The sequence below is a fragment of the Berghia stephanieae genome, chromosome 2 (assembly GCF_034508935.2).
Source record: "Berghia stephanieae isolate SIO BIC M18660-M18661 chromosome 2, UCSD_Bste_1.3, whole genome shotgun sequence".
Lineage (NCBI taxonomy): Eukaryota > Metazoa > Mollusca > Gastropoda > Nudibranchia > Aeolidiidae > Berghia > Berghia stephanieae.
The window spans coordinates 68,814,710-68,836,613 of record NC_088361.1 but is presented as its reverse complement, the minus strand read 5'-3'; the positions used below and the strand labels follow the sequence as shown (position 1 = coordinate 68,836,613).

Genomic DNA, 21,904 nt, shown 5'->3' with positions numbered 1-21,904 from the left:
TAGGGTCATTGTTATCTAGGTCTCGGGTATGTATAGATAGTTCGAAGATGACGTCACTCAAGCCTTTGTTGTTATATTTTGCCATCCGCGTTTGTGAGTTATTCTCAATGAACTGTATTAACTTGACTATAAACGTTCATGGATACACATAGTTTTGTGTGTTGGTCCGTTATACTTCCGGATGGCAATGTTATGAGCTTCTTAGCCAAGCGCATACTATCTATTGGCTGGATTATTGATACACACAGATATGTGGACATTTATTAAAGCATAGTTAATTAAAAGGATTTGTACGAATATAAACTAGTAATAATTCTTCGAGAATAAAGGGGGAAAACCACGTTTATGTAAAATGTCAATGTAAGTTTATATTTTTCTGAAAAATGTCTTCATAGGTGAACCACCGCCTTAAAACGGTATGATGTCGGGTTGGTTTGATGTTAAAACTTAAATTTATGATAGAAAATATGAAAATTGGATCACGTTTCTGCGTCTATGGATGCTTTGCGCTCAGCCAAAAAACTCACAACATTCGCCAGCTGGTTATAACGTACCAAACACACAAAACTATGTGAAACATTGAACGTTTATAGTCTGATTAATAGATAGTTCGAAGATGACGCCACTCAAGTCTTTGTTATTGTTATTGTTTTTTTGCCATCCGCGTTTATGAGTAATTCTCACTGAACTGTATTAACCAGACTATAAACGATCATGGTTACACACAGTTTTGTGTGTTGGCCAGTTATACTTCCGGATGTTGAGAACTTATAGATAGAATGCGCTTGGCCAAGGAGTTCACAACATTGCCATCCGGAAGTATAACGGACCAACACACAAACTCTGTGTAACCATGAACTTTTATAGTCTGGTTAATACAGTTTAGTGAGAACAACTCACAAACGCGGATGGCAAAAACAATAACAAAGGCCTGAGTGACGTCATCTGCATACTATCTATAAGCCAAGTGCATACCATCTATAGTTTAGTTAGAAGTACTCATAAAAATATCTAGATAGCTAAAAACAATAAGAGTGGTGTCAATGCGTTCTATTTATAGGGAGAATGGATATCATTTCATGGAATGGCAAAAATTAAAATTTCACATTTCCTGCCATTTTGAATTTAAAATCTCATTTGGCATCTTGGTTCACTCCGACTCCGAAATTTCGACGTTTTGACTCGATGGGGGACATATGGTTGGGAAATTGGACCCAATGTCTCAGATAAACTGATTTACTTAATCACATTTAAAACCTCAGAAAATCTACATATGAGCATGTTATTTAAATCTCGTACAATGTCACAAGATCAAATCATGCCCTATCTGTACCAGATGACGTCAATCATACTGGCTTCTTACAATGACCTCGAAGAAGACTAATGTTTAAGATTTTTTTACAATATTATGATTGTCTTCTTAATCAGTCGATATTGAGCATTAAGAAAAGTTCTGGCTGTATTGAAAACAAGCTTGCGACACTTGAAGGTTATTTCAGTGTCTGCAAAAAGGAAAATAATTTTAAAATAAAGATTCAGATCAAACTAAGAAGCAACTAAGAAAAAAGACCAGGCAAAGGTGCAATAGAGATCAGAAGTAGATCCTTGAGAAAAAAATATCCTTGCAGCCAGTCTGAAACCGTTTACAAGTCACACAATGGTACTGCTGGTTTTGTTTGTTTGTTTGTGGGGTTTTTTGTATGTTTGTTTGTTTGGTTTGTTGTTTTTTTTTTGTTTTTTTTTGTTTGGTTTTTTTTTTTTTTTTTGGGGGGGGGGGGGGTGTTGGGTTTTTGTTGTTGTTTTTTTTTTTTTTTTTTTTTGGGGGGGGGGGGGGTGTCGTTTGTTTTAATGGTTTTACGGCGCTTGCGGCACATTTAGGTCATCTCAGTGCCGCTAAAAAGGAAGATAAAGAGATGGTCCAAAAATACTAGAAATACAATAAAAGAACGCAACAAAAAGTAAGACACGTGGGATATTGTTCAAATATGGAACAAATGTGGAGTCCAAGAGTATACCACTTCCATTAATGTACTTAGTTTGAGATCACCTCAAAGTCTCATCCAGACATAATTAATTAACATTAGTTAACACACTAAAATGGTTTGTTCAAAACTAAAATGCAACTAGCAATTTTATAAAAGAAAGATGATTTACAAGTGAAATATATCATCTCCCAAAACTAACACTATACATTTGACAGATTCCCACTCAGCAGAGTACTCCGGCAAGGGCCAGGACAAAACCAAGTAATCCCATTCCAAGGCAAAGACGTAGAGCAACTCACAAAACATAGGGGGATAGAAGACGACATAGCAAGTGTCCTCCTGTCCACCATTGGAGGTCAAAAGATATCATCCAGCACTGATACTGCCACAGGACCTCCACCAAAAGGTTACTTAAGAAACGAAGTAAAGAACCTAACAATGATAAAACATAATGGAACGATGGTTTGTGTGTGTGTGTGGGGGGTGGGGGGGTCCCAGTCTCAAAATGGTATTATGGATGAGGTGGAGGAGGAGGAGGAGGAGGAGGAGGAGGAGGAGGAGGAGGAGGAGGAGGAGGAGAGGAGGAGGAGGAGGAGGAGGAGGAGGAGGAGGAGGAGGAGGAGGAGGAGGAGGAGGAGGAGGAGGAGGAGGAGGAGGAGGAGGAGGAGGAGGAGGAGGAGGAGGAGGAGGAGGAGGAGGAGGAGGAGGAGGAGAGAGAGAGAGAAGAAGAAGAAGAGAAGAAGAAGAAGAAGAAGAAGAAGAAGAAGAAGAAGAAGAAGAAGAGAAGAAGAAGAAGAAGAAGAAGAAGAAGAGAGAAGAAGAAAAGAAGAGAAGAAGAAGAAGAAGAAGAAGAAGAAGAAGAAAGAAGAAGAAGAAGAGAGAAGAAGAAGAAGAAGAAGAAGAAGAAGAAGAAGAAGAAGAGAAGAAGAAGAGAAGAAGAAGAAGAAGAAAGAAGAAGAAGAAGGAAGAAGAAGAAGAAGAAGAAGAGAAGAAGAAGAAGAAGAAGAAGAAGAAGAAGAAGAAGAAGAAGAAGAAGAAGAAGAAGAGAAGAAGAAGAGAAGAAGAAGAAGAAGAAGAAGAAGAAGAAGAGAAGAAGAAGAGAAGAAGAAGAAGAAGAAGAAGAAGAAGAAGAAGAAGAAGAAGAAGAGAAGAAGAGAAGGAAGAAGAAGAAAGAAGAAGAAGAAGAGAAGAAGAAGAAGAAGAAGAAGAAGAAGAAGAAGAAGAAGGAAGAAGAAGAGAAGAAGAAGAAGAAGAAGAAGAAGAAGAAGAAGAAGAAGAAGAAGAAGAAGAAGAAGAGAAGAAGAAGAAGAAGAAGAAGAAGAAGAAGAAGAAGAAGAAGAAGAAGAAGAAGAAGAAGAAGAAGAAGAAGAAGAAGAAGAAGAAGAAGGAAGAAGAAGAAGAAGAAGAAGAAGAAGAAGAAGAAGAAGAAGAAGAAGAAGAAGAAGAGAGAAGAAGAAGAAGAAGAAGAAGAAGAAGAAGAAGAAGAAGAAGAAGAAGAGAAGAAGAAGAAGAAGAAGAAGAAGAAGAAAGAAGAAGAAGAAGAAGAAGAAGAAGAGAAGAGAAGAAGAAGAAGAAGAGAAGAAGAAGAAGAAGAGAAGAAGAAGAAGAAGAAGAAGAAGAAGAAGAAGAAGAAGAAGAAGAAGAAGAAGAAGAAGAAGAAGAAGAAGAAGAAGAAGAAGAAGAAGAAGAAGAAGAAGAAGAAGAAGAAAGAAGAAGAAGAAGAAGAAGAGAAGAAGAAAGAAGAGAAGAAGAAGAAGAAGAAGAAGAAGAAGAAGAAGAAGAAGAAGAAGAAGAAGAAAGAAGAAGAGAAGAAGAAGAAGAGAAGAAGAAGAAGAAGAGAAGAAGAAAAGAAGAAGAAGAAGAAGAAGAAGAAGAAGAAGAAGAAGAAGAAGAAGAAGAAGAAGAAGAAAAAGAAGAAGAAGAAGAGGAAGAAGAAGAAGGAGATTGGTTCTAGGACACATCCCTGAGGGACATCATTCCTCAGTTACCTTGCTTTATTCATCACTCAACGTGGAATTGTCTTAGTATAGGAAGAGAACAGCTTCAGGGTCTTTCTGCACCTTATGATCTTTGCAAGTTTCATCATGAGCCCATCACACCCGACTGTACTATAGGTCGTACTTAACCCCCCATCTCTCTCTCTTATATAAAATAGCAGACACATTTCATTCCAGGTGGTTTGTGATGCAGACCTTATTTTCATCAACTTAGTCGCAAATTGGCCTGGCTCTGTGCACGATGCCCGAGTGTTCAGGCTGTCACCACTCACCGTTCAGGGATCATAATTGGGGACAGTGGGTATATATGATCTGTCCATGGATGATGGTGATGCCTCTCAGAAATCCTGACACTCGCAGAGAAAGGCAGCACAATCATTCACACAACGCAACTCAAGCAACGATCGAGAGATGCATTGACGTAGCAAAACAACGCTTTCCTTGCTTGCGAGCAGGTCTACGACTCAAAATTAAAGAGAGCTTGCAACGTCATTTTGTCTGACTAACGCTGCACAACAGAGCCAGGCGTTCTTATCTCCCTCCACCATCTCCAGATGCGTCCAAGTCTGAATCAAGTTCGAGCAGCTCTGAGTCTGAAAATGACATGGATGAAGAATAACTTTGGCGATACAACAGAAAGAGGAAGGTTAGTTGTCGGGAGGGGAATGCTAGTAGGGACATGATAATTATGAGCTTCTGAAAGCGGGAAAAAAAATTATCAAAACAAACAAAAAGTGGAAATAGATATGATTTCTGTGCTACTTTCCCGGGCAATCCCCAGTTAAAAATAGATTGACTTCTGTAGTCTGACTTCACACGTAGTCCGTGACTTGATAATCAGAGAGACAAAGTCTGACTCTATGAATAGCTTACTTTTTGTAGGCTCAGACTTCCCCAAGTCTTGACCAATTAAGTCTCAGACTTTATTATTGTCCGAAACTATCATTGTCTCTATCCATGTATCAGACCCCAGGATCGGTGGTGTCTTCCATTTCGCTTTCTGTGGTTAGTAGATGTTGTGTAAGAATAAAATAACCTGCCCATCTCCATTCTCAATGACCCTAATTTTCAGTAGGCTCCTTAGTATAAAGGCTCAAACCCCTTCGAGGCTAAAAAGATCCTCTCGTTGAACCAATAGCCTGAGATCTGGAATCTGGCAAAATGCCCTCCTGAATTAATAGGAGTTTCCTGTAATAGGAAAATGCTATGGACAGCCAGTAACTTTAAAAAAAGCTCATTTTTTGCCATATTCTGGCTCTCGATATTGACTATACATGTCACATTGACAAGTCCAATATTGCTTGTTCCAGTTGAATTTGCATTGGGAAATTTGCTTACTTATCGAATTTGAATGTGCTGGCAAACCTCATGACACAAATACGGTACTACACCAATGAAGCACTATTTGGCTAATCAGTCAACCACTGAAGCTTTCATTTCCCGTTTTTTCCAGTCATTATGTTTTGTTTTTTGCACTAACCTTAACCCTGCGGTATGTACTTAAGCACCATAATTATGACAAGGCGGTGATCCATTGAGGGGGGTCTGGCATAAAACCTACTGTCCTTTATTTTTTTGTTTGTTTGTTGCTTTAGGTCTCTTCCAACACAATTGAGGTTATATGAGAGACCGCTGAAACAAAAAAACAAGCAATCCAACAAAAATAGTACAAATGTCAATCAAAAGCATAACCTAAAGATATCATAAGCTAAATTATAAATAACCAAGAACAAACAGGCAGAGGATTTACAGGAAAAAAAATATCCCCTGTCAAAAATACAATCACAAACCAAAGAAGCAGGATAGGCTAGTAAAGAGAAGAAGAAACGACATCACTATCGGATCGTACACCCATGCGAACATCATAGGTATATGATTCAAGGGTGATGCTCCCATCCAACCACCCGCTCTGTCCTTTATTTGGCAAGGACACAAAGCTTCATAGAAGAGAACTACAAGACAGAGTACACTGCAAGCAATCTCCCCAGCCCGTCCGCACCCAATCAGTATTTAATTTGTTGTTTCTAGTTTAACTTTAAAGGCCCTGCATTTAATCTTAGACAAATTACATCTGCATGGAAACCAGTGCAACACAACAATAACAAATATATAATAGCGAAAAAAAACCTTCATCTCATACAATTCAATTTAGATTTATTAATTGCATAAACACATAAAAGTATTAAATGAGATATGCCAAAGTAGAAATAAGAAATACAACACTAATCTCAATTTTGTTCAACATTATCGTGTTAAAAAACAATAAGAATAAAGATAAATGTATGAATAATTCCTATTTATAATAATTTGTTTTAAACCATTCAAAAACGAATACATACTACAATATACATGTCAAGGATATGCACAAGTTCAAGTAGTATATCATAATGAAAGACTCATTCATCAAAAAACACTTGTCAGATAACTTTTAACACTTTTTTTTAAAACAAAAAAAACTCAGCCATGCTCTTATGCCTACAACTTCCTCACTCAACTCTGAAATGCGTCCGTAGGTAAACCACAAACTCTAAGAAACTGATACCATCTGTGTGTATCTACCTCGTATCAATATAATATAAAATGTGATGCAGGCAATAGTAACCCCATCTAGATATTGTAAATATAGAATTGACAAACAATCTCTGAACAAGATCTTTTGATGGTTGCATCAGAAACTATATATCTTTTACAAATCATAAAATAACAGCAAGGTGAATTGAAAGTTATTTTTGGGGGTCTTGTTTTTTTTTTAGTTTGGTTGTAGGGATTTAACGGTAATTGCTGCACTTTTTAATGATAATTATTCTGTCTCTTAATATTGAAGGAATTATTTGCTCTTTCATCCCCTCCCATTTGTTTACATTGTATTTAGTGATATAACTAATTCATCCACATGAAATGTGTGGAATTTGGAATCTAATTGAGTTTTATAGAAACGTTTTATCTCTCAAACTATGAGAACAATATAAGTAAGAACGATCTCAAACCTGTATCACTTCCCTAATGTGTGTGTGTACGTGTGTGAGAGAGAGAGAGAGAGAGAGAGAGAGAGAGAGAGAGAGAGAGAGAGAGAGAGTGAGAGAGAGAGAGTGAGAGAGAGAGAGTGTGTGTGTGTGGGTATGCGTATGTTTGTTTAGTTTCAAAAACATGTCTTAGTTGTTGATGATTGCATAAAATAAAAAATGATAACGTTGGAATGGCACAACTTAACAATTTGAATCTGTAGGAAAGACTTTTTTATATTTAAAAAGGAATGTCATTCTTTTGTATGCCTCCTTCAAATGTACAACACGCAGCTGAGGTACGAACTCCTTACATTTGGTGATTGTTTTGATAAGCTTTGACTTGGAAATGTTAGTACCTGTCAAAAGAGAAAAGAATTTATCAAAATGCATTTTTTAAAATTTAAACACTGTGAATCAGTAAGTCAAAAAATATTATTTTAAAATTTTGATGTCTAAACAAGACAAATTCTTTTAACACAAAAAAACATTGAAAACTGCCAGTTGAATATAATCCAAGGGTTTCTATATATAATGATTAATTTGTCTTGGGAAATGAAACTATCACTAAAGAACAACTTATCATCCACACCACAGACACAAGAAACAAGAAAAAAAAATATTCCAGACATCTTTGAAAAGATAATTATTAGATGCTTTATTATTATCTTATTCAATTGTACTGATTTGTAAGTTTGTACGAGGAATAACCAAATAACCAATGAGGTATAAAATGGAATGCAATGTGCTAGCACGAAACAACAAATCCAAAGTTTAAAGAGCATCTTAATGTATGGCTGCAAAGCATGTTCACTGTCTGCTGACCAAGAATGCAGATTCGTCATCTTATGCATGCTGCTTTAGATTGGGATTGCTTGGAAGACATACATATCTGTTGCACAGACAATGAACACATCCAAAAAAAAAAAACACTTTTAACGAGCCCCTCAAATGGATACATCCCACACAAGACAAAAAATGTGTTCTTAAAAAAAATCATTGATAGGTTAAGAGAAGACAATTTGCAAATGTCTTAAGGCCCTCAATGCTATTTAAGAAAAAAAAAATTGTTCAAAGTGCCTATTATAAAAACAAATAAATATACATACTCATTCATGCTTTCTTTGTTCCTCTTGTTGATGAGACTGACGAGATCTGTTGCCCCTACTTGTAATGCCCGCTGTTGCAGTGTAGTGACAGCATGAGAACATTCCATCATGGCACACATGGGGTTGGCTGGATTGCATGTATCATACTGCCAAAAAGAAAACATGTATATTATAGGTTCAAGGTTCAAAACGTTTATTTTAGGCAATTGCCAATGTAACTCATACAAGAATATAATATAATTTTATCTGTTTTGGTATGGTTTGTTTAAATAGTTTATTCACATCTATATCAAACTATTCTGGAAGGTTTTTTCATAAGGTATGAACTGGTTGCTTCCTTTTTTTTTTTTTTAAACTTTAAATCAAAATCAAGCTGGCTTATCTTTTTCTTTTAAATATCGTCATATGTAACAGTCATTGGAAGTTGTCAAACACCACCTTTCCTTTTCTTGATACTATATCACCTTTTAGCCTTGTCCTATTGCTTTGTGATAAAAGTTATTATAGTTTCAGTATGATAAACTGTAAACTTGTTTCTACACTTTTATCAGAATCAACAAGTAACGAGTAAGTATCTCTAGAGTCTTAGTAAGCGGTCTTAGTAATTACTGAGTTCTGATATCAATTAGCGCCCAACCTTACAGACCAGCAGAAAAAAGTTCAGCTTCAATCGCTTGCAAAGTGAGTGATAATTTTTCTTAGTCGTCGATTCACAATTCTTCACCTGCACTGCAAGAATGACGAATTTGACCAAAACACATTAAATTTGTATTCATTTACACTGAAAGATTATTTCAAATGGCCAATCAACAATCTTTTCAACTTCTGCTTAAGCCAAAGAAATGGGCAAGAATATTATTCAATCGTTGAATAAATGTTTCCTTCAACAAATACATTTTGACTAAGAAATGATAGGGTAATCCAATATTAGGGGTGGAAATAATGAAGAAAAGGGGATGTGGAATAAAATTTCAAATTTTCGCTATTTTTGCACGAGGTATGAATCATACATTGGCATATGTGAAGTTTTATTGTGATTCAATAGAATGTTTAAATTCTTGAATACCTAGTTTCATAACAACCCTAACTCCCTTACACACACACACACCATCCAAATATTCTGATAATATGGCAGAAAATCAATCATTAATAGTATGTGAATCACTACCTAAAAACAATATTATGTCAGGATGATTTAGATGCTGAAAATTGCATTTATATCCAAAAATATCCGACTTAGGTCGAGTTTATGTTTCGTATGGATAAAACATGTAGTCCTTCAGAGCCATTAGGCATGCTAACCTTTGGATAGGACGCCAGTCTATCACCAGCTACCCAATCACTGCTGGGTGGGCAGGGAATCGATCTTAGTCCCTTTGTGTGTGAAGAGTATGCACTACCAACTGAGCTGTCAGGACCTCCATTTCATAATAAATAGAACCAATATGTCATCTGAAAGTGTGAAAAACCAATATTTCATATTCTTTTATTTTATCATTTTAACTTTACATCAACTTTTCAGTATCTCTTGTTCATCCCGACATAATGCTGGATTGAGGCTGTAAATCACATATGAAAGTGAGAGTCAAGTGATTTACCTGTTTAGAGATATTTGTTTTGAAACCTTTTTGGATGAGGTAGCTTGCCAATGAAATTCTATTGGCATCCAAACAATCAAACAAAACATGACTGTAATACGACTCTCCTCCATGTGCCACCAATGGGTTGATAAGACACCTTAGCTTACACGTATGTCCTGTCTAGAGAAACAATATGATAAAATCACTGAGGTTGGTATTTGTACGAGAAGGTGGAAAGCAAGCAATAACAATGTGGATGAGGAGGAAGAGGTGAAAGAAGAAAGAGAAGACAGTAAAAATTAAAACAGAGAAACTAATAAGGGATAACATGGGATTATTTGTTTTTATTTTTTTCCCTGTTTTTTTTTTTCAGGAAGGCGGGGGGGGGGGGGGGGGGGGGGGGGGGGGGGGGGGCTGGGTTTTTTTAGTTGTTGTTTCTTCTTATTGGATTTGTTGGTTTTTTTTTGTTGTTTTTTTTTTGCTTTGGATTTTCTATTTATGCTTATGTAGAATTCTGAACTATCGTTTCTAAATTCTAAATAACATAGAGAAAAGAAATGAATTGTTAAAGGTTGTTATATCAATAAATTGTATACCAATAACTGTTTCGATCTATGGTTTACAATACCAAAGGCAATTTCGATTAATGGATGTTCTATATTATTTATTTTCATTTTTCCACAGAAAATTTAGCCTGGTGATTAAAACCATTAAAATAATTATTTACTTTTATAAAGAATGTATCAGTTGCAACAATATTATGTAAGTGTTCAAAATCCTTAACTTCCAAATAATGAAAATTCCTGAGACTTGGGGAGGATTAAAACTTTTAGATTAAGGCTATTGCGTTTGAACAGCGTCACACAAGGTACTTGTCAGAATTATTATGTTTATAAAAATCCCTTAAACTTAATAATTCGTTCAGCGTATCCCACTAACCAGTGGCATGTGGTGATTTCATCTTTTATATTACAATTATGTGTATGAATAATGTACATATTTTCAATAGCATTTGATTTTGGATTGCAAATGTAAAACTATCCTTGTGTGTTGTTTGTTTGTTTTTGTTTTTAAGGGTTTTACGGCACTTGCAACAAATAAGGTCACATCAGCGTCAGTAAAATTGAAGAAAATGGGATAGTAAAAATTTTTAGAATTACAATTAAAGCACTAAAGAAAAGGTAAGACAAAGGGGAATTGGTTCAAATAGGAAACAGATGTAGATTCCAAGAGCATACTATCAAAGTACTTAGTTTGATATCACCCAAAAGTCTCATCCAGACACAAGCACAGGTCCCCTCTAAGAGGAACACACTCAAATGTTTACAAATCATATAATATAATAAGTAAACAAAACATAATACAATGCATAACAGAGAGATGATTTACAAGGAAAAAAATATCAGCTCCCAAAACTGTAACTATACTTTCGACTGTTTCCCTCCCAGCCAAGGACTCCGGCCAGGGTCAAGACAAAACTAAGTAATCTCATTCCAAGACAACGACAGGAAACAATTGGGAAACGGGTATGGGGGGATAGAAGACAGCATGTACCTCCCTGCCCACTATGGGAGGTCAGGATCCCCACCCAGCTTGTGTGTTGTGAAATTATTGGCGTCACATACACTGTACAGGTTTGAATGAACTGATTACATGTTTATCAAATATATGAGCTTGCATAATTTATAGTTGTTTTTTTTTATTCTTGCATTTATTGATCATATTTGAATAATATATCTATTTCTGTAAGACATGAAAAAACACACACCTTAATAGATTTTTTCAGATGGTGTTCAAACTTAGATTCTGTCAAAAAGATATTCAAGTCCATTTCATCAACAACTTTCCGTCTAGATTTATAGGTCTGCTCTCCACATAAGTTATGATCGTAGTCTTCAGGTACAAATCCAAACTGAAACAAAACAAGTGTCATAGACAAGTTTCAAAAAAAAGAAAACCTGCACAATTTGAAATGAAATTTGACTTTTTGAATATTGACAGGGTTGAAAGCAAATAAAAACTCGTCAGACAATCTGATATCGGTTGATTAGTAAAACAATCAAAGTAAGGTAGATTTAAAATATTTCAAAATTGCTTTCCACTTGGACGGTAAAAAGGAAAAAGCACCCTACAGTAAATATGGCAATACACTAACACCCAGAAGACAGATTCATGACTTGCCCGGGTGAGAATTTTCCCTTATGAAGAAACTTAATTCTAATTACTCACTTTTCAGTTCTGCACAACAGTAGACTGCTTTGGTCTTTCTTTTAAAACACTATAAAAATGTTTCCCCAACAGGATGAATAAATAAAATTTCTTTTCTTTTTTTATTTCAGATCGTATCATAAACCATGGATCTGAGTTCAGAGAAAGCTTATACAACTTCCTGGCTTTCTGAATAGCTATCAGAAAATGGGCCAAGATGCCTTAAAATTGGTATTAAACTGGTGCTAAACAGAAATTTTAAGTTTACAAATGGAAAGGAACTGAGAGAGAGATAGAGGATAGCATAAAATCTGATGAGATTGAGATTACGAATCTGCCAATGGTCTTTGCCTCCATCAATCGGAGTGAAGGACCTGAGTAAGAAACCAGAAATGAAACGCAGCAGGTCAGCATTTGTAGCATAAAAGACAGGAACCATCAAGTAAACTTACAATGTCTTCAGATTGCCTGTAATTTCCTGTTTTATTTAGAATATCCATGATAGCTTTGTTGGCTGAATAGACGTGGCCATAATGCAAGGCTGTTTGGTTCATCTAGAAACAAATAAAAGTTTTAAAATGTAAATTTTAAAAATATTGAGTACAAAAAGAAAACATAATCTCGTACGTGTTCTTAGATGCACTGAGGGATAGATGGAATTGCTCATATCTTTTACAATTAATAATCAATCATATTAGAATTAATCAAATTTTTGTATGCAGGGTTAAAAAAATTAAAAGATGAAAAGCGGTTCACTTGATAGGGCTCAATGATAAAATGTGATATATCCAAATTATTCTGGGGGTAAATAATCTTTGATTGTCGGGTTTATTGACAAGGGAAGGTTTGCAAAGGAAAAAATTTTGGTGTTAACTTATTTTTAACTACCCTTTCACTGATAAAATTTAATTAATTTCAAATAGTATGAAAAAGAAACCTTCCAGATGGCCAAAAGTATGTTACCAATACAACCCTTAAAACCCTCATAGTAACATAGGAAGTGGTGTTATGTGTGTGTGATGTGTGTATGGGAGGGATGGGGGGGGGGGGGGGGGGGGGGGGGCTTGAGATAGGGTGGTGAAGGAGATCAGGATTGATCAAAACCCATTTCTATGCCATGAAGCACCACAAAATAAAGTGAACAACAGTATTCTCTTGTGTATGATTAAAATTGGCGACTACTTCCACCTGCTCATTTAGTTCAATCCAAAAATGAAACCAGGTTATAAAGGATTCAAAATGAGTTATCAACAAATTACCGTCTAATCTAATTAAAGATGAATGAAAAAAAATCATCAACTTACATTATTAGTAATCCTGGCTACTTCCGGGTACTCCTTTAGAAGAAGATTAATGATGTTGAGGAAATCAGGTCTGGAATGTTTGCGAAGAAATCGTTCTAAAACACAAGTTCGTTTTTTTTCTTTTGAGTTTATATGTAGTTTATCTGTGTCTGGTACAGCCTCCTCTTGTTGATTGTCTCTGTCAATGTTGATTGTGCTGATGTCATCCATGATCTCATCATTTATCACCTCAGAGGAGCCCTTGCTCCCATCCACAGTAGATGCACTGGATTGTACAGCAAAGTGGAGAAGACTCCTTCCAGCCTTATCACGAGCACAGACAAGTTGTGGTGACAACAATTTTGAAAATTGTATGAAATTGCCATTTTTGACCAAAGTGAACAACTTTTTTATTGTATCCTGAAAAAAAATTATATTTCAAGATAAGTTAAAAGGTCAGAATTTATAAAGTTCATACTAAAGAAATAAGTGAAACATCCTGGCTTAAATAAAATTAGTTTTTCAGTTCGGCAAAATTGGCTCTCTGTACATAAAGTACAGTAAATTAATTGGTGATAGATCATTTGAAAAATACGAGACCATTAGGAATTCTCTCCCTGAGCCTTTAAGACCAATGACCTCAGTGGACAACTTCAAGAAAAATCTCAAAACTTTCCTATTTTAAAAACATCTGGACTTAAGACTCAAGTTAAGAGATGAGAAACTTAAGGTTAATAAATAAGAAACAGTTCTTACCCTGCTGTGGACAAGGCGTGATATTTCCAGAATCTCTTTAAAAAATGTACTAGAAATCTAAATATGAAACATCCTAGTTTAAATAATCACTACATAAACAAGAAGGCTTACTTGTATGCAATGGATGTTCTTCAGAATGTGTAAAACTTGCATCTGGTTATCACTTTTTGACAATTGGGAGACATGAACTTTGCAATCGTGTGGAATACGATCATACATTTGTAGAACTAACCTCTCAAGACCAGCCACATTCAAATTAGTTGCAAGTTTTATAACATGGGAATCAATCAGACCTCTGATAGGAGAAAAATATTTTATATATTAATGAAAATAAATACATTTAAACATCTGCACATTCCAATGCAGTGCATAGCCTTTCTCAATATATTTAATATTGCCATATGGTTCATTCTGTGTTAACTTGTCAAATTTTGGAAAATCAGTATTAAATTTTTTCAAAACTAGATATGAACACAGATCGGTTTTATTTTCTAAATCATGAAATTTATACTATTTTTCAAAGAATCACCCAATACCTGTAACCGGGTTTATTGCAACTTTTCCTTCTGCAAATGGGTTCAAAGCACCTTGCTTTAAAATAATATCAATAAGAAGTAAGATTGTAAACACATGTTGTGGAAGTAATAGAGAGGAAAAATTCAGGGATTTCAACAGTGATCAAGTTATGATCCACATGACAAAGTTCTAAAACTCATAATTGTTCTTTTCTACGTTGAATGATTTTAAATTGAATCAATGATCAGTTGTGAACATTTATTTATTTGCTTATATTCTGAAAAACACTTGGAATGTCCGGACTCTATACCAGGCCGGTAAACTCAACAATGCCATACAGGAAATGGACGACATGAGACTTGACATAAAGGGAATGTCAGAGACAAAATGGACAAAATGAGGGAAAATCAGTAAAGACAGGTATGTGATGATTTACTCAGGAGGTGAGAAACATGAGTATGGTGTTGGGGTAATGCTTAATTGGAAAGTAGCACAGTCATTGTTGGGATATTGGCCAATCAGCAACAGGGTCATAATGTGTAAATTGGCAGCACAACCTTTTAACATCACAATTATTCAAATTTATGCTCCAACAACAAGACATGATGATGAAGAAGTAGAAGCATTTCACCAAGAGATACGGATCAGTATTCGTCCTCCTCCCAAAGAAAGCAAATGCAGTAGAACGTTCTGACTACAGAACAACAAGTCTGATGTGCCACGTTTTGAAAATACTTTTAACCATCATACTGAGTAGAATAAAGGATAAAATAAATGCCGAAGTCAGTGAAGAGCAAGCAGGATTTTGAAGCAATAGCGGAACCAGAGAAGCAATAATCGACCTCAAAATTTTGATTGAGGGAAACCTGGAAGTCCAAAAAGAAGTGTTGGCATAGTTTATTGAACACTCCGAGGCTGATTAACACTTAAAGAAACATAAATGAAAATGAAATGACACTGCCATTATAGTAAATCTGTACTGGACCCAAAATACCTAAATAAGAAATGGGAATATATTATTTGACCCAGTGGAAATCAAGCGGGGTGTCTGACAAGGCTGTGTCCTCTCACTGTGCCTTTTCAACCTATATATTGAATCTAAATTCAGAGAAAGAGAGATGATGCACAGTGTAGTTGTGAAATGAAGGAACATCAATAACCTGAGATAAGCAGATGATAAGGTACAACTGGCAAAAAACAAATAAGACCTGCAGAAACTGGTAGATGAGACCAACAAAATAAGTAATAATTATGGACTGAAAATTAATATACAGAAAACGAAAATAATGGTATTCACACGAGTAGAACAAAAACCCAAAGCCATTATAACAGCAGACGGAAAAGCAATGAACAATGACAGGCTTATACATACCTCAGCCAGTAAATCACAGAAGATGGCAGATCTATTGCAGAGGTCAAAAAAAGGATAAGCATTGTCAAAAAAAACTTCATAAAAACGCGAAAAATCCTCACTAGCTTAAAAATATCAACAAAAACAAAAGTGAGTATGGCTAAATGTTATGTATGACCCACATTCCTGTATGCCAGTGAAACATGGACAAAATGAAGGAGATGGAGAATAGTTGATGCTATTGAGATGTAGGTGTACCTCAGAATTTTGAGAGTACCACGGACCAGAAAGAACTCAAATATTCTGGTTCTTATTGATGCAGGCCTAAGGTCTAGAAAACTGTTGGCAGAAGTTAAAATGAGAAAACTGAACTATTATGGATGCGTTCTGAGACACAACACAATCGCTAGAGGGAAAAGTAGCTGGCAGAAGGCACCAGACAAACCAAGGAAGTCATGGATAGGAAATGTGGAGGCAACAACTGGCACAAAGATAATCTGCTCTATAATGGCCTTTAAGCATGAAGAATGGCGTTCTATGGCATTCAACCTCTCTAGGGAGACGGATCTCCGATACGGAAAAGTATTCTGAGAAATATCATAAGCACTAGAATAGAGGAACTTACATGTAATCATTTCTATTCAGCAAAACACAATGGTCTCTGGCTGTTCTGCCTTTTAAATCTCTTGATGAAATGTCCACCCCACAGTCCAGGATGATCTGAATGATTGTTTCTGTTTCGTCGTTGTAAATAGCTTCAAATAAAATAGTTTCCCCATTTTCATTGCGTAGACTTAAATCTGAGCCTTGCAAGACAGCGGCTGTTATATTTGGATTATTAGGCCTTGATTTAGGATTAACCAGCTGAAAGGAGAGAAAATATTTATTACCACTTGAGCACTTAATATGCTGAAAAATCTTTAGCATATGAAATAACAAACTAGGAGTATATTCCATTTTAAATAATGTATTGTTTGATTTGATGGACTTTTACCGTACTTGCAAACATGTTGAGTCACTTCAAGATCAGTAAAATCAAAGGATGGGATACACAAAAGATTGTATATTTGCACTCTCAAGAATATAGGAAAAAAAACGTAAGATAAAGGGAACAACTTCAAACAGGAAAACATAAGTACATTCAAATAGTCATCTATCCAACAATCTGATTTGGCCACAAAAAATCGGAAATCAACAAACAAGGCATAGGTTCCTCGCTGATAAGGATACACTGGAATCATTACTATTAAAAATTAGATATAACAAACATTATTTTCAAAAACATCTGAATAAACAGGCTGTTACCCAACATAAACAACCAGCACGATAAGAAGTATTTCACAAACTCTTATATATAATAGAGATGCTCATTATATTCTTTAAAAGTGATTCATGAAATCAAAATATTATATCATAAAGATTATCTACAAAAAAAAAAAAAAAGACAGCTCATGTCATGATTGCCACATACTTTGTTTTTTTTAAACTCAAATTTGCACCTTACTTTAAACTTTTGAGAGATTCTGATCAAAGATAAAACTAAAATAATCCTCATTTGCCATTGACAATAAACTTTAAGGTTATCATATTTGCTGGAACTGCAGCTCACTTGGAAGACCACCCAAAACACATCATCATCATCAAAATAATAATAATAATAATAATAATAATAATAATAATAATAATAATAATAATAATAATAATAATAATAATAATAATAATAATAATAATAATAATAATAATAATAACAATAACAATAACAATATCTGTATTCTTCATTTGGTGACAGCAGAATATAGGTCTCTCATGCACACACATAGACACAAAGATAGACATATGTCCACACAAACACACAATCAGACTTTCATTAGAACTTTTCTAAAAGGCATATCATGATGATGGCAAATGCAAGACAACCCGTAATTATCCCCCCTCCATCCCCCCCCCCCCCCAATCTCAACCACCACTACCACCACCAACGTCCTCATCCACACAAAACTGTCATGGAACCTTTGTATAAAGATCCATTGCTGAAATAAATTATAATATTAAAAACTCTTGGATAGTCTAATCATTTATAGCATGGAAGTGTTACTATCCGTTCATAATCGCTATAGAAAATGGGATAAACTCCAACTCTTTGGGCAAAGGGCCTCTTTTTTAGAATTGTATTTCAGCTTTAAATGAATACAATTGTCCCTCTCAATGACTTACGTGAAAAAACAAGGGTTTTGGAGGGCGAGAAGCTTCAGCTTCAAATGTGTACTTTAGAGATGTGTCTGGTTTGAATGTCATGAGTTTTTTCACAAGATCATAATTTTCTGTCTCCCATGCAGCTGCTATGAGAGGTCTTGGGGCTGTTGGACAATCTGGATAGCTGTATTGATAGGAATGGTCGAGAGTGTTTACATTCACCTTTTCTGCAGGGGCTGTATAAGAAAAACAAAAAATGTATAGATAAGAAGATAGTTCAAATTGGTATTAAAAATTTAATTCAAACACTAATATGACCTCAAACTGTGATCAAACACAGAAGAATGAAATCTCACGCATCGGAAACAAGATTTTTGTCTAAAACATTTCCAAGTTCAGAAAGAAATATTTTTAAATGATTTTCATTGGATGATTCTTTAAATAGCATGTATTGTAAATTGACCTGTGAAAATAATAGTGGTCCAGTAATTTCTGAAGTTTTAGTCAGTCAGAATCAAGGTTTGAGACTTCTCCATTAAGCATAATTTCAAAATTCTACCAAATCAGATCTACCACAGATGATAAATATAAACAAACTGTAAATGTTTTAAAGAAAAATCTTCATCAAACGAAATGCATGATTTCTGCACATATTTATATTGAACCAAACTTTGAAAATAATTTAGAATTTACACATTGTAAGTTGTAAGTCAATTTGATTGATTTTTCAGGACTGTCTACTTCATCGTGATAAAATATCAGAATGAGGTGGTGGGTCACATTTTATCTGAATTCCGTTTTTTTGTTTTTTTCAAAAGCAGAGTCTCAAGCATAAAAAACTGAATTGGGCCAGATTTGACCCTCTAAACAAAGTTTGTAAATACTAATTGAATTTAGGACTTTCAAATAATGGGTTATGTAAAGAGTTGACTGTGTAATTAAATTATCTTTCCTAAATTAATGCTGACAGAATAACAATAGAGCAGCTTCGTGAGAATTCACTGTAAGTAAGGTATAATCGACATATATGAAAGAAAAATGACCCCATACATGCATCTAGGATTTTAAAATTTGAACTGTGCAAGGTGTAATCTTTCAATTGTGTATCCCTAGTACAGCCATTTTGGTTTGTGAAGCTCTGTGGCCTAGGGTATGACACTAGTCTTCAGACCTGTTTGAGTTTCACTCTGGTTGATACAAAGTTGAGTCGTTGGTAAAGGTTCTTAATCCACATTCTCTCACTGCACCAAATGTAAAACAAGAAACTGACCAGCTAAAGTGCTGTCTTTGTCCAAAAATACAAAAAAACAAAAAAAAGAATTGCAATAGCACCTTACACGCGTGTTGTCTTGTCCTAAATTTCAAACATTGCTGTTGGCTTGTTTGTTTTGTTTTGTTTTTAAGGGTTTTATGTTGCATGCAACACATTAAGGTCATATCAGCTCCAGTAAAAAGGAAGAAAATGGGATAGTAAAAATTTATAGAATTAGAATTAAATCACCCAAGAAAAGGTAAGACAAAGGGGAATTGGTTCAAATAGGAAACAGATGTAGATTCCAAGTTTGAGATCACCTAAAAGTCTCATCCAGACACAAGCACGGGTCCCCACTAAGAGGGATACACTCAAATGTTTACAAATCAAATATAACACGTAAACAAAACATACTACAGTGCCTAACAGAGAGATGATTTACAAGACAAACAATATCATCTCCCAAAACTCTAACTATATATTTGACTGTTTCCCTCCCAGCTAGGGTATCCGGCCTGGGCCAGGCAAAACCAAGTAATCTCATTCCAAGACAAAGCATGTTGGAAAACAGATGTATGAGAATAGAAGACACAGTAAGTGCCTCCTGTCCACTATGGGAGGTCAGAAACCCCACCCAGACTGTTGGCTTGAAACCCCTCATAAAGCGCTTTGACACACTAAGTGGATATTACACTAAATAAAATCTCATGTCAATTATTTTATTTTTTTATGTTTTGTTTTGTTTTTCTTCCGGGCCATTAGTTGATATCTTCCATACTTCTGGTCAGACTGCTTTGTTTTCTTGATTTAGCCAATGGATTCTATGATACTATGCTTCTCATCATGTCAGAGGTTATGAAAGGCTATTTAGTCCTCTAGTCACTTCAAATCATTGTTGATGGTGACAAGTTGTTGATCCTCCAGGCCATGGAAAAGATGAATCTTGCCCATTCTCCAAGTTCAAGATAAATCTCCTTACCTGAGTTCAAGATGGTGTCCATTGATTCTACTGATCCACTTAGCACAGCAAGGGCTAATTCAGTGGTGATCTCATATTTCTCCAATGTTACAACACACACCATCAGTTTTCGATTCTCCACACAATGTGTCTGTGACAAAGAAAAAGTTATGAAAAAAAGCAGGCAGCCATTAATATTTGTATAGAGAAAAAACATATTAAATAATTGAGAAGTTACTACTACGTACAGATTTATTTCTTTGGACGGGTATATACACGGTCCAGTATTCTAAAGAGTGCTTGATTAATTCAATTAGAGCATATAATATCCATGAAAAGGAATAAACGAATTTTGCCAGTGATTCAAGGCTACGTGCATCTCTTCAGTCAATTTGAGCTTAAATGAGGTTTATTAATTGTTTACATAGTTGTGGTTACATGTGAGGAGTATTCATGATACTAATCAAGGCAATGAGTAGTTGTATTAGTATTACTAGATGTTTTAGCTTATTTGTTGAGTCGGCGTCATTGTTTGTTGTCATCTCTTTTTTTAATTTTCAATTTTTCAACAATATTAAATTTATGAGAATATTATTTTGTGTGTTGCGATATGACAATATGTAACTGTTTAGCCAACCAACGAGTTTTGAAGCTGTTAATTAAATTGCAAACTCAATTATCTAATTTGTTGGCATTAAACACTGAGGCTATAATCAAAAGTTATGAATACAATATAAAAATAGATCTATCTATCAATGATAATGATACAATCATGCATCAAAATTATACATTATGATATCAAAATTAATCAAATGCCTAAATAACTGCATTTAAACAGGGTCTGAAGAGCCCATAACTTACCTTAAGATTAATCAGTGTGTCACAGATCACCTTTGATGTGCGACACCAGAATTTCAAGAATCTATCCGTTAAATTCAAATTAGAATAGTGCACATCAACATCTCTGATATTCCACAAACCTAAGATAAAATAAGTAAATAAGATAAAAAATCAACAAATAGATATAAATAAACACAAATTATATTAGTAAACAATATTCTTAAGGAAAAGAAAACTTGTGACCACATAATAGGAAAGCTGCAAACTTTTCTCTCTATGTAGATCACTTACCAACTATAAAATAGTATTTATCCTATTTGTCTAATTACTACTAATCATAATGAGTATTGAGAAACTTACCTGGAGAGAACTTCCGTACCCAATACAAATTTTCTTCCCATCCTTGGTGTTTTTGATGAAGAATTTGCTCCTCTGGGGTCAGACCTAAATTATTTCTTATCAATGGGGATGCTCCACACCTGGTGAAAATATATGAGAATTGGTTTAACAGAAATTAGTGGATAAAATTCAGTGCCAGTTGTGACATAGAATACAATTAAAGAGAGCAGAAAAACAAAAAAAAACTCACACCAGCCATCACCGACGACTAAAAAAAAATTTGAAAATAGAAAAATGACTAAACACAATTATTCTCAGTAAAGATAATTAGTAAAAGTAAAGACAGTTTTATAAGAAAAGAATAAAAGCATATGTCAACGACTACTATTTCTTATCCAGCTAACAATTTAGATTGTAAATACTTGAAAACCATTTCAATGCACACACAGAATGCAATCATTTCCTTCATTTTCATTCCTAACTACAAAAGTTCATACCTTTGAACAGCAACAATACATCTCCATGCCCCAGGCAC

At 34.9% G+C, this 21,904-nt stretch overlaps 1 protein-coding gene across 7 annotated transcripts in view; it reads right to left on the bottom strand.

The window, feature by feature from the left end:
• Window positions 1-6,119: 6,119 nt before the first annotated feature.
• LOC144965408 (uncharacterized) overlaps window positions 6,120-21,904 on the bottom strand; it is a 21,008-nt gene continuing 5,223 nt past the window's right edge. For all 7 annotated transcript variants that reach the window (XM_078900732.1, XM_078900729.1, XM_078900731.1 and 4 more), the window contains exons 3-15: window positions 21,867-21,904; window positions 21,391-21,509; window positions 21,052-21,170; window positions 20,212-20,341; window positions 18,002-18,216; window positions 16,413-16,651; window positions 14,032-14,215; window positions 13,186-13,584; window positions 12,334-12,435; window positions 11,442-11,585; window positions 9,692-9,853; window positions 8,094-8,239; window positions 6,120-7,343 (exon numbers count right to left, since the gene is read on the bottom strand). The exon at window positions 21,867-21,904 is cut by the window's right edge and continues 197 nt beyond it. In XM_078900732.1, the coding sequence (XP_078756858.1) occupies window positions 7,337-7,343; window positions 8,094-8,239; window positions 9,692-9,853; window positions 11,442-11,585; window positions 12,334-12,435; window positions 13,186-13,584; window positions 14,032-14,215; window positions 16,413-16,651; window positions 18,002-18,216; window positions 20,212-20,341; window positions 21,052-21,170; window positions 21,391-21,509; window positions 21,867-21,904 (2,004 nt within the window). In that variant the 3' untranslated portion in view covers window positions 6,120-7,336. The remainder of the gene's footprint in view (window positions 7,344-8,093; window positions 8,240-9,691; window positions 9,854-11,441; window positions 11,586-12,333; window positions 12,436-13,185; window positions 13,585-14,031; window positions 14,216-16,412; window positions 16,652-18,001; window positions 18,217-20,211; window positions 20,342-21,051; window positions 21,171-21,390; window positions 21,510-21,866) is intronic.